The sequence below is a fragment of the Bacillus rossius genome, chromosome 12 (genome assembly GCF_032445375.1).
Source record: "Bacillus rossius redtenbacheri isolate Brsri chromosome 12, Brsri_v3, whole genome shotgun sequence".
Taxonomy (NCBI): Eukaryota; Metazoa; Arthropoda; class Insecta; order Phasmatodea; family Bacillidae; genus Bacillus; species Bacillus rossius.
The window spans coordinates 10,624,817-10,638,124 of record NC_086339.1 but is presented as its reverse complement, the minus strand read 5'-3'; the positions used below and the strand labels follow the sequence as shown (position 1 = coordinate 10,638,124).

The following is a 13,308-nucleotide window of genomic DNA, read 5'->3' as shown; positions in this document are numbered from 1 at the left end:
AAGTTGGTAATAGAATTCATAGGTAACTTAACAGTTAATATTATATGAACAGTTCATGCTTACAGTCTGTAGAATTTTTTTTTTTAATTGTGGGATTTGAAAAGTTGTTAATTAAATAATAGGGAGGGATCCTGACAAAATTATTTGCCTCCAGGTACTTGGGTTCTCCCAATTACACCTTACTAAATACGTAAGTAAAAATTTTCAGACCCAGTGCAGGAGAAAAATTTTTTTTAGCTAATAGTCTCATCAAAATACCATTCAAGTGCATGCTGATTTTAACAACCATGAAGCCTTCCACTGGATTCTGGATTTTATTTAGCTTTTTTAACTTCATCTCTGGGTTAAAAAAGAAATAATTAAAAATTGAATCACTATTTAGATATCACTTCATAATTTATCAAAAAAATATATTGAAAGATTTTTCATTTCGGAATTTGAAGAATACTATGTAATGCACACCATTAGTTAAACTAGCATTACAAAAATCTCAAAAAATTATTTTTCTAAAAGATATTTTTCAAATTTTCCAAACTAAGATTTTAACAGTTTGAGACCATTTACTTACCTGAATTGTAGCCAGGATAAGTCGATGGAAGAAATTAGTAATCCCAAATTTATAGTTTTAATATTTTGACCATGCAATCAAACTAAAAAATATTTCATAATAATATATATATATGATTTGAAATTACTACTTTGTTATCACTGTGAATTTTCTCAATATTACAAAATCTTAAAACACAGATTAGAAGAACAAATTAACCAATGGAACATGTTTACTGAAAATATATATTTAAAAATACACAAAATTACAGTATAGCAAATTTTAAATAAATTATGATATATAAAAATTATTTAAATAATTATGCAAGGCAAAATTTGTGTAAATAAATATATTACAGAAAATTTTTAAATGCTTTTAAGAAATTAACATTAATTAAATGATACAGGTAACAGCTTCACTAAAATAAATTTTATAATGTTTTAATTATTTATAAATATGTACACTGCTTTGAAACAATTTTGAGCACACACACTGTTTTACTGTCTCAGAACATAGCCCATAAGCATATGAAATTCCCCACACTGATATGTGGTTCTTACAACACGAAACATCTCAATATTAAATCTAGTTTTTAATTTATCAGCTATAAGTTAACAACATTTAGTTACACTATTCACATTATTTATTTTCAATAGTAAAATAATCTGACAAAGTTACACCAACAGCCTTAAAATGCTATACATATCACCACAAAAAATTTTTTTTACGTGGGGTTTAGAGTGGCCAAATTATGATAATAGTTGTTAAGATTTCAAAAGCATCGAAACAGGTCTTTGTTCACTGTCTATTCAATGGCCATACTTTGTTCCGAAATGAATGCTCAAAAATCGTAGGTACTTTAGTGTCTTTGTCTAAATTTACAAACACCAAAAAAAGAGGTTATTGTCTTGATAACACAGACAGTTGACTACGGAGGATATGGTTTGTTTGTCTTAACATCAGGGCACCAGGCCTACATAAATAAATACATACTCCACAATGCATTATTCACTCATCCAACAAGCTTTCATTTGACAATCTGACTTCCTCTACTTTTGCTGTATGGAAAAAAAAACCAGTAAAAATCACAATAACTTGTGTTATCTACAATTCAGTTTTGATTCTAATTAATGGAATTTTTTGAAAATGTTTTAGATACTTCATCGAACAACAAACATGACTGAAAAGTTCAAATGCGTTACATTGAATGTTGTGCTTCAGTATAAGTACATAAGATGCACAGTTCCGATAACTGCTTCCCAAGTTAAATAAACCTTTAACTGGCTGATACTAACTATAAGAAAATTAATTAATTATTGAGCACTTAGGTAGGCATCTATCATACAAGAAAATGGAGTGACTAGGTTTAACTGCCCTTCATAAGAAAAAGGGCTTAAAGTGACCAAAAGAGTGGAAGTGGAAGGGATAGGATTTAAAATATATCTTTAACACCTCCAGGAAATAGCTGTAGTTGCATTCAATGAGTCATTTATAGGAAGGTAAAACTTATAAATATGCAACATTTGCACAACAATAGGTAACATATATTATCCAATACCTACATAAAAACCTGAACTAAAACTTCATCATCAAGAAATTAGGTAAGAAGACTAAATCAATGCATAATATTGTTGTTGGAATATTTGATTGCTTATTTTAAATTAAATAATAGCTAGAAATTTTTGGGCTAAAAAAAAACACAAATAATCTATATCTACCTAAAGGTCAAGATGCAGAGCCTAAAAATATCACTGTCTTCTTTATGAACACTGCTGTATTAATCACACAAATAATTGGGACCAGAGGTTTAGGACGAAAATGACATTAGTCCATAGGTTAGGAAGATGTGTTCCAAGGCAATAATAGACAAGTCCATTAAGTACCTATTTATGTGATTATACTAACCATGTAATTTATAACACTACTTGGTACTTTCTCAGTGTGCAAATTTTGTGACTTCACCAAAACAAAAACAACACTATCTGGATGTCCACAAAATAAACTGATCTGGCGCAACCTAATATTTTGACAAATTTTCCATAGAAAAAAAGTAGGGAAATGTCAGTAAAGCCAGAATGATAACCTGTTTAAATGTTTCTCGGGACTCTTGACTCATTTGCCAGGATGAAAGTTACTGTGTTGAAAATTCCTTGTGTGAGTGTAGAATACGTACGACATTTGCCTTATCATTCCATCGACTTTGTGGGTCTGCAAATGTACGTGACTGCAGCCCCTGCGTCATGTTTTTACCTCAGTGCTACCCAAAGATTACTTTGTGCATCGCGGGGAATGGGCAACCGCTCCGCTGGGGAATGCTTGTCAGAGTGGTTTACGATGGCGACGCGCGATTCCCGGCTCAGCCACAGCCGTTGTGAGGACCGGCAAGAACCCAGAAACCAGACGACTAGCAGGGCTCCGGCGAAGTTGCGACAGGTCCAGCAAGCCGGAGGCGAAGATGATACTAGTTCCAGGACTGAGTTGATACCCGGTACCTATGCGTTCACCTGCAGATGGCACAGATTTGGCGGGAGAATCTAGACGTGCCGCAACAACAAAATGGCGTAGGAGAAGATAATACTTGTTCCAGGACCGCGGAAAGCCTCGAGGTTTGACGTCCTCGCCCGCGGACGACATGCCACGGCAACAAAGCCAGAAGCGGAGATGATACTCGAGCGAGGCCTCTGGTGCCTCGGTGATCATGATGCGGCCTAGACGTGCCACAGCAGCAAAACCAGAGGCGAAGACAAAACTCGCTCCAGGACGACGCGGAACCTCGGCGCCTCGGTGCTCGCCCGCGGTGAGGTGGCCTAGACGTGCCACAGCAGGAGGTGGTTGGTGGAGTCCTCCCGGCCGGCGACCTCGGAGGCGCTGGACGTGCGGAAGTCCTCGTAGCCGTCGCCGCCCGAGATGACCAGCAGCTTCTGGCCCGCCGCGCCCCCTTGCAGCTCCGGCTTGGCCTTGAGTGAGTGGCGGTGGTGGGAGGCGGGCCGGGCCGCCAGCGCCTCCGCCGGAGGGGCGGGCATCGTCTCCACGAACGTCAGGAAGCGGACATGGCCCGTGTGTCCGTGGGGCACACCTGGTTGCAAATAAAAAAAATACATATTTAATTTTTTTTTAATAAAAATAATATTTACATATTTAATAATTTTTTTTTGGGTACATGCCATTTCTGGTCTTAAGTAGGGTAAATATTATATGGTGAATTGCGATAGAACCGAAACAACACTTAAAAAGCATGTCAAAACACCGAAATGCAAGTCATATCATGGACTTAAGAAGAATTTAACCTAAACCTTATTCAAGTCATAAAAAAAGGTATTTTGAAATTTAGGGAACGTCATTTCTGGACAAAAAATTATACCAAACTGCATGGATCAGAAAAAAAAATTAATTTGTTTTATTGTGCATCTGTTATTGAATGAATTCCAAACCATAAATGCTCGCTGATTATATTTATTGTTCTGAATGTACCTGTTTTAGAGCAGTTTATTAAAAATTACTTCAACTAAAAGTGCAGTGTATATAAATTTTACCTCTATTTTGGTGGAGTAAGTATTACAAAATAGGTTTTATACTTATTAACACAATAACACCGAAATCCTCTGGTTTGATAACAAAATTGGACTATAAATAAAACAAAAATTGTTGTCTCTAGTCGTAAGATACAAAATAACGGACAAAAAAATAAATGATTATGCAAACACACAGAAAACAAATATAAATAAGACGATGTCAAAAGTTAAATATAAACAGCTCAGAAAATGCTTTTGCCTTGTTTTCTGCGTGGTTGCATATCCATCTCTTTTGTCCGTTATTGAGGTTTCTCTACGATATACAACGTAACCAGCAATGGTGTATGGCCATAAAAAAAAAAAAACTTAAATAAAATTTTCCCTTTTGCATAAACCATACAAAGATTGGTTGTTACCGTTATGAATATTTGATTTTAATTTGAAAATTAGTTTTCCTAAGGTTTTTGCAAGTCCTAATTTATCTACCTTTGAAAATAAATAATTTACTGAAGAAAATTGTGCAAAATAATAATTCTGCTAAAAAAAACAACCTATAATTGCTTCTGCTTTGCTTTATGTCAAAACCTTTCTTCAGCAAAAATTATGTTCTCGAACATTAAGAATTTTCTGAAGCCCTTCCTAATGAGCAGGGGCGCAGCAACAACTAAATTTCCAAAAAGGGATTGGGGGGGGGGGGGGAATATACCTTTTCATGAAGAATCATCGATCCCTCCCTATTGAAGCGGGGGGGGGGGGGGGGGGGGGGGGGGTCCGGGGGTCCCTCCCCCGGGAAAATTTGTATTTCAAGGTGGAAAATGGTGCTGTTTAAGCAGTTTTATCATTTAAAAATTGATTACACAGCACTTTCTTTGCCCCCCGTTTGCCCCCACTTCGAGGTTTCAGAGGAGGGGGGGGAAATACCCTTGCCTCCCCCCCCTCCTGTTGCGCTGCTGCTAATGAGTCTTCCCGGAGCTCACCGGAGGGCGTGGGCACGTTCAGCAGCTTGGAGGTGGAGGGGGAGACGTGGGGCAGCGGCACGGTCAGCACGACGCCCGCGCTCGTGCCCACCCACAGCAGGTCCTTGCACGCCAGCAGCGACGTGACGCGCAGGCACGCCGCCTTGTGCTGCCGGATGATGTCGTCGCAGCCTGCAACCACGGCAGCGGGGCAGTGCTGTGGGAGCGAACGCCCTTTCCTACCTTCCTACCTATCTTAACCAGAGAGATACAACATTATCTACTCCAGGCCGCAAATGACCTTCGAAATCCATTATTAACTTTTAAGATTTAAAGGTACATACTTAGATGTAGTACTGGTAAACAGTTGGAAGTATGTACGTAAATAGTTTTAAGTATTTCCCTTTACAAACATTTTTTGTCATTTTTATGTACTATGAGTTCTTATTTTTTAATAGGTACTACTCTAAAATTCAGATAAATCCATAGTATGGATTATGATTTTTCAAGATGTCCGAAATGTGTTAAAATAGCTTTTTAAGTGTATACAACATTTTTTCTAAAATTTTCAACTCCTTATTTAATTGGGAAGTATGTATTCCATTCTACACAAAATCCTCTGGTTATCCGCCCCTCCCAGAAATCAAAGCTGTGTCCGCCGAGACGACCGCACCCACGTTCGCTGGTGGCCACAGATTTTGCGGGGTCCTTGGCATCGAGGACTCTCATTACGTTTTGCTTCGCCTCTAGATGCAGTTTTGTTCGGACGTAGCATGTGTGCAAGCGAAGAGGAAATAGACTTGCTTTGTGTCGTATATGAAAGGCCTGATGAAATTTTGTTTGAACGATGCGCACCGAGTATAGTACCTATTTTTGTAACATTTATATTTTTAGGTTATGTATATGTTTAATCTTTTTTAAATTTTTCAATATTCTGGGTTGCAGCTTGAGTAACTTATACATGATAGGTATGAAAAAACAAACTGAACACGTAAACACTGATAAGTGTTGAATTTTTTTTAAATAAACTCAAATTCATCTAGTATTTTCCTTCGAATCTTTTTTCTAGAATATTGAACCCTTCGAATAGTAAGGATTTTTTTTGGTGTTTGAAGATTTGATTGGCCCATATCCCGTATATTCGCGTTACTCCGGAAACCCCCGCCCCCAGACTCACTGGCGAGCATCTTGGTGACGGCCGGCGCCACGTTGACGTCGCACAGCGGCTCGTACGACGTGGCGTGGAGCAGCTTCAGGACCGCCGAGTTCTGCAGCGAGACCCACACGCCCAGGCCAGACGCGGCCATGCACGTCACGGGCCGCGCACCGTCCGTGCCCACTTGGAACGAGTGCTGCCGGCAGGAACCAAACACGGCGGACGTGAACGCCTTTGGCACGCTCGCGGCTGTTCCGTTTATCCCCCGTTAGTCATCGACAGAGGCAGTGGCGTAGCCAAGGATTTGTTTATGGGGGGTATTAAGAAGCATGCCCCCCCCCCCCTCCGTATTAAAGCGTGGGGTCCAGAGGTCCTCCCCTGGGTGTAAAATAGTGCTATTTTAGCAGTTTTCGGTACTTAAATTTAAATATTGTAATGGTAAATTTTTTTATTAATTTTAATATGAAATTTGTTTGAGTGATGAAGAAGATATTAATTAAAGATTTGGTGCAAAGGGGGGGGGGGGGTTGAACCCCTAAAAAACCCCCCTGGCTATGCCCCTGGACAGAGGTGTAAGTTTTCCCCCGGAAAAGTGTTTTTGGGGAAACTTTAAGGTTATTTACCGGAAAATTTCCTGCGAAATTGGAAAGTTTTCACGGTAATGTACCAAAATTATACTTTCGCAGAAAAAAAAAAACTAATTACATCATAATTTTTATACTAACAGAGCCATATAAAACATGCAGTTTGTTTTTCTTTCCCACCTGATGACTCACTTAAAATTTGTGATGGGATACATGCTACCCTCTGCCAAATAATAGGAACAAAAAAAAAATTGTTTAAATAGTACCTACTAAACATGCAGAAGTAAATTATTGTATAACATATATCAAACTATCTTAAATTATGTAAATCTATGTTGTTAATGAGAGGGAAAAAAAAAAAAAAGGAAAATTTTCCAAAAAAATATATGGTTATATTTTTCCAGAAAATTTTTTGTAACTGGAAAGTTTCCTTGGAAAATATTCCCACACTCATCTCTATTCATAGCTGAAGATGCAAAACCTGTTATGTCAAAACCCATAAGTTTTAAGGAGGTTGAAAATTTATATACAGAAAAAAATTATTTGTTGGGAATTTGAATTTTTCTTCAGTTGGTGGACTTATAAAAAAAACTACAACTAGGTAAAGAATTTTTCACTGATTTTTATGTATTTAGAAGTAAGAGAATGAAGTGTCACTAAAAATGTATGTAGATACAATGTTTTACATCTTCAACAAAAAAAATAGTTTTGTGGCATACATATAATTTTAACTACAAAGTAAAAAAAAAAATATTTTCCGATATATTTGTGTTATAACATAGATGTAAACACTTCAGCTTGAAATCTTGTTTCAAATAAATTTGAAAAATTTAATTGAATCATAATATTCTGTTCCAGCTACGTTTCCCAGCTGGTGGTGCAGGTGGTTTGATTCCGTGGTGTGCAGGGAGGTGAGTGGGAAATATTTCAAAACTTCAGTAGAATTTGGAAACAATACCTGTTAAAAAAAAATTCCTTTCAGGACAGCCTTCAGGCATAGGTAGATTTCGAAGCATGTACCTATTTATTCTGGAAATATTTTGGAAACTTCTATAATTTTCTGGAACATTTTAAGAACTTACTGTACGTAACATATTCATGTTATCAAATATTTTAAAAAAATGATTGATTCATTAATTGTTCATTTTCCATGCAGCAAAAATATTACAAATTTCATATTATATGCCAACTAAGACAATTATTTAATTATTTTGACCTTCAAACACTATTTTTCATCCCTTGCACTAATAATGTGGTCACATAAAAATTTGCTTTGCACCAAGATTTAAGATAAAGATGGTTTGACATAAATTCGAACAAATTTGATGCTAAGAAAGTTTTGAATATATATTTTTTTAATTTTAACCCTTGTTTTTACAGTAATATTTTCGCTGCATTGAAAATGAGCAAATATTGAATCAAAAATTGTTACAGCCAAAGTTTTAGATGAAGTTTAGGATTTATACAATAATAAAACTTCCCTACTATGTAATCTATCGAATCAATTCGTATTTTTAACTTTCAGTAGTATGTGAGCCTTCAGTACGTAATAGGTTGCAAAGTGGAGTCTCAAGATTTGCATTGCCAACACTAGAACAATCAATAATTCTTTGACCAAAAGGACAGCTATGCGATTTTTGCCTCTGAATGCGAACACGTTCTCTGTGATAAGAGTTGTTAGCTGGGGGGAATGGGGGGATACTGGGATGTATTCCCCTCCTTACTACCCGGAAATTCAAAGAAATGGAGATATACTGTGTGTTTTTGTCGTTGCACTTAGTGATGGGCAAGGGCGCCCATATGATAATTTGTAGGGGGGGGCCAGACTTAGGGGTATGAAGTATTTTTAATATTTTGGAAGACAACTGCGGCTTGTTACTAGCCATAAAATAGTTCCAGTTCTGACCCTATTAAAATTTTTTGTCCTGTTACTAAAATACTAGACTACAGTACTCATTCGCCATAAAAAATCTATATTGGCTACTTTATTAATTAATTATTAACTATTTTATTGAAACAAATGAATTTTTAGCAACAAAAATGCAGGAATACAGTCCTTATACTTTTGCAGCGTCTCGGGTACACGGATATCAAGAATACAGTCCTTCAACTAATTGCTCTCTTTACCCATAAATAAATGTCGCGTACAAATTAAATTAAAATAATTATAAAGTTTAAAAAGTGTTGGTCAAAAGATTCAACTTTGGGAGAGAAGCGATTTAAATATGTTATCACAGTCAGAAAACAGTTGTTTTTAAATGTAACACCTGAACTACGCTTATAATTATAGTCAAAAATTGTTTCACAATTAAATGTATATTACTATGTTTAGATATGAATCATAATTGCTTATCATTTAGAATTAGCACAGATGGATTCAGTAGTCGAGGACTATAAGTTTATTTAGTGATAGAAAAGCGCAGAAAAAATTAGTTTATTATTTAACTAGACAATTTAACCAAACAGTATTTAGAGGTTAAGGAATTAAGTGACACCAAAACCAATGAAAATAATCGAAAATTTCTAAATGCTGACATAACTCATATATCAGCTTTCCACAGAAGAGTTTAGTTCGGCGCAATTAATCCACACAAAACAACTGGACACTATGTCGACGCATATTTTAAGAATATAAGAAGATCCACGTCGCAGTATAATTTTTTTTTCGTGTCGTGTGGTGCGGGCCCCCATTTGTGGTGCGGGCCCATAGGCTACAGCCTAGATAGCCTGCGCGTAAATACGGCCCTGATAAACCCTTAAATAACATGTTCAGTACTTAACTTCAGAATTAAGAGTACATTAGAACCTCGATTTTACGGAGCCCGGACTCAACGAAGCCGCGATTTTACGAATACATTTTTCAGGAACCATCTAAAATTCGGAAAATTTGACACCAAAATATATTTAATAAAAAATTTAAAAAACTATGAAAACATATAAAAATATTAATTTTAATGCACAGCGTATTCATATTTTTAAGCTAATACTACATCCATTTACCGTTAGTGAATATTGTATACGTTATTGCGTCATCAAACTCAAAATCGAAAAGAAAAAAATGGACTAGGTACACTATTTGTCGCAAAGTTCGAAATTTCTTCGATTGAAAAATTATGTCAAGGCTGTAAAAATATTAATTTTACTGCAAATGAACTATACTCAACATTCCTTACCCATTCCAACATTTCCAGCTCGTGAGCATAGCAACTGAGCTTGAAACCTTGTGAAGCGTGAGAGAAAGAAACGATATTGAGTACCTAGCTACTTCCTCTCCTTTCCGCTAATATCCAGCAACCCATGCCATTAGGCATTATCTTGACATGTGTCGCATTCATTACCTTCGCTGCATCGGTTTCCCAGTAAAAAACGCTCAAAAATGGTATAAGTGACGCAGCAAGTAGACGTGACGAGCGGGTTTTTAACTAAGCTTTTTTTAACTTACTATACAAACAAATAATTCCCTATGGCTATCACAAATTCAAGGGCTTCTCGCACTAAAATGTACTGTGTTTTTAATGGATGTCTGTCGTTACAGAGCAGCGTTTTTCTTCACCAAATAAGCCTATGATTAGAGACCGTAAATATTCGTGGATTCCTTTCGAGACAGGCTGGAATCCAAACTCGTTTAGCTTAATGCTGCGTCAGTGATTGGACCGCAATTTACCTGAAGGACTCTGAGCCAATGGCAAACACTCAACAAAAGAAGTATCGAATCATAATAATCGCAATAAACAGGTGTCCCGAGTCGGTAGCCAATAGCCAGGTGATATTTGCCCGAGTACATAGAGAATCGTGGAGTATATCCTAGTGGTCATTGAAACCGCGAATTTTTCCAATCCCTACCTATGATCACTTTTATGAAACAATACAGGTGTACACTGAACTGTGTGCTTGTTCTCCTCGATTATGTTACTAAAAGTGCGTTCATTAATATTTTTCAAGCCGATCTGTTAAAGATTAACTGATAAATATGATAAGGTGAAGTCCATAAAAATGCAAGGCAGGGAATTCTTCCAGCCATGGGCGTAGATCCCGGGGGGGCCAGGGGGGCCCGGGCCCCCCCTGGAATTAATGGGCCCCTCCTTGGGGGGGCCCACTTCGTGATTTTAAAGTTAATGGTGTACACAACATATATATATTATTTATATATATATTTATATATATTTTTATATATATTTATATATATTTATATATATTATTATTATTTACAACGACGACAGACACTTTGACATGCTTTGCATTCCTACCTTCGAGTTCCGTAGTTATTTTCCCCTACCCCTTCTGCGAAAGCCATGGTATGGAGTTTTCCAGTGAGAACTTTGAAACCCTTAATTCCCAGAAAACGTTCATTCCAAAGGAAGAAGCTAGGGTAGGGTTCCGTTAGCTTTTCCTCCCTATTGTTACCCACACTACCTTGTCATCTGAAACGACAGTATTATAGGTTTCAAGTAGTCTGTTTTTAAAGTGGTTTTGCTCTCGTGTGCCCCAGTCTTCTGCTTTCTTGGCAAACATCAACATGGATAAGTTCGTGACGCGGAAGAAATGGAAAACATAATCTGATTCTCACCTGATAAGCTTGATTGTTTTATAAGTAGTGACTATTATTTAGGTAATATATATTTTATTTAAGTGATTATGTAACGTTATTTTTTCCAGTAAATAAACAACTTAATACTTTAACAGTAATTATAGCAGAATTTAGTTTATTTACGAACTGAAACTTATATACCATTTTCTGGAATTTTTTAGCTCATCTCCATTCTGTAAGGCTAGCTGCTCTGTACGTTACATGTGAATATACATGGAATAATTTTTTTCCTCGTCAATATGGAATTTAAAATCACTCCCCTTTTATTATCAAACGATAATTTTCACAATTCATGGCCGATAATCACTTTATAACATTTGTTATTTGATAACTGCAACACTGCACGAGTAAACAGAAGTAAGAGTGAGAAAGAAGTATTTAAACGTTACACATCCGTATTTAAGTTAATAAGGAAGCAAACGCGTCTCTTTAATAACTAATCAAGAGGCATATTTTAACTAAATAATTCACTGCCAAAATACTGATTATACTAAATATAAGCCGAGAAATGTATGTGGTTCAATTAGCTGTAGGATAAATTTCATAGTTCTATCTCCGAGATTTTTCATTTGTGTCATTAAATTTTTTTTTTCTTTTTTACCTGGTTGATGCCTTTACTAAATAAAATAGTCTTTAAGAGTTTTAATATGATTCGATCGTTCATTTGATGTTGATCCGTTTATTAGCTGTGGCGCTTTGGGTTTTTAGGGCGCAGTGTTATAGCGGCAACAGAAATACATCATTTGTGAAATTTTATTCTGTTTTCACGTTTGTTGTATGGGAGCCCCCCTTAAATATTTGTTTTATTTTAATTTAATCATTTATTTTTAAATTGAAATTAGAATAAACACTTTTGGAAAATGGTAATGTATGGGTGGGGTGTTATCTATTTGCATTATATTCACATATATTATTTTTATAGATTTTTTCATGGATATTTTATGTATTTAGGTTAGCAAATTATTCAAACATGTTTGAGAGATCACTTCTATAGTCATTAATTGATAATTACTAAAACATATGTTGCTCTGCTTTATTGTTAATATCACTTACGTAAAAATAAAGTGTATAACATACGAGCTTAATATCCAGAGAAGACTTGTTTCGGTTGACCTCTAGCGCAAAATTCTTAAATTAAATTCACGGGCCCCCCCTGGAAATCCTACAGATTTGCGCCCATGCTTCCAGCTCATCAACCCTACCCTGGATAGTCTCGTCTGTGTTCAGTCGTCTCTGGCAAGGAGTGGACAAGTTTGCAAACTCAAATATAAATTTATTTTAGTAGCACGCGTCTTACGAAAAGGAAATATATCCAAGAAAGGCATGTCGGACAACCTACTGTCACCACACAAAAGTTAACATGATGCAATGCGTGGTGCAACTGTGTTTAGTCGCTGTGATGTCACTTTTATATCACTCGTGCAATGAGGCAAGTTGTGGAATGCTAAAAAAATAAGGGGAACGCAGGGGAGGGTAGAGGGAAGACGGCAGTCATTGTTTTTACTATTTTATATTATATATATATTCCGTTCAATAAATTATAACATGTATCTTCACGGGGTGGGGTGTTTAAAATTTTATGAAGATAACGATTTTACGAATGCAATCCAAGCGACCGTGAGCGTACGTAAAATCGAGATTCCAGTGTAAATTGCTTCCGAGTCTACTGAAGGTAGCGGAATCCTTATCCCTTTAAACACTTTTGAAGGGGAAAAAGTGGTTTTCCTCTAAATTCAAAATTCCAACATAAATTTTACGTTGTAGACTTTTCTGAACAATAATTCTTATTTGAGTAACTTTAAAGGTGTTAGCTTACCTTAAAATTTGTGAATATTCTGAGCGGATGTGACGAATGAGGAAAACTAAGAAACACTACATAATAACAATGGTTTTTATCTTTACACTTTTCACTGATTTATTTACACTTAAGTTATCTTTACTGACTGAATACACTAAACTAAATCT

The 13,308-nt window shown here is 36.2% G+C and overlaps 1 protein-coding gene across 1 annotated transcript in view; it reads right to left on the bottom strand.

Annotated features, from left to right (window-relative positions):
* Positions 1-881: 881 nt before the first annotated feature.
* The window catches only part of LOC134537248 (rho guanine nucleotide exchange factor 17), a 138,125-nt gene continuing 125,698 nt past the window's right edge, over positions 882-13,308 (bottom strand). Inside the window, 3 exon segments of the mRNA XM_063377517.1 lie at positions 882-3,623; positions 5,037-5,207; positions 6,193-6,367. Of these exon segments, the coding sequence (XP_063233587.1) occupies positions 3,355-3,623; positions 5,037-5,207; positions 6,193-6,367 (615 nt within the window). The 3' untranslated portion in view covers positions 882-3,354.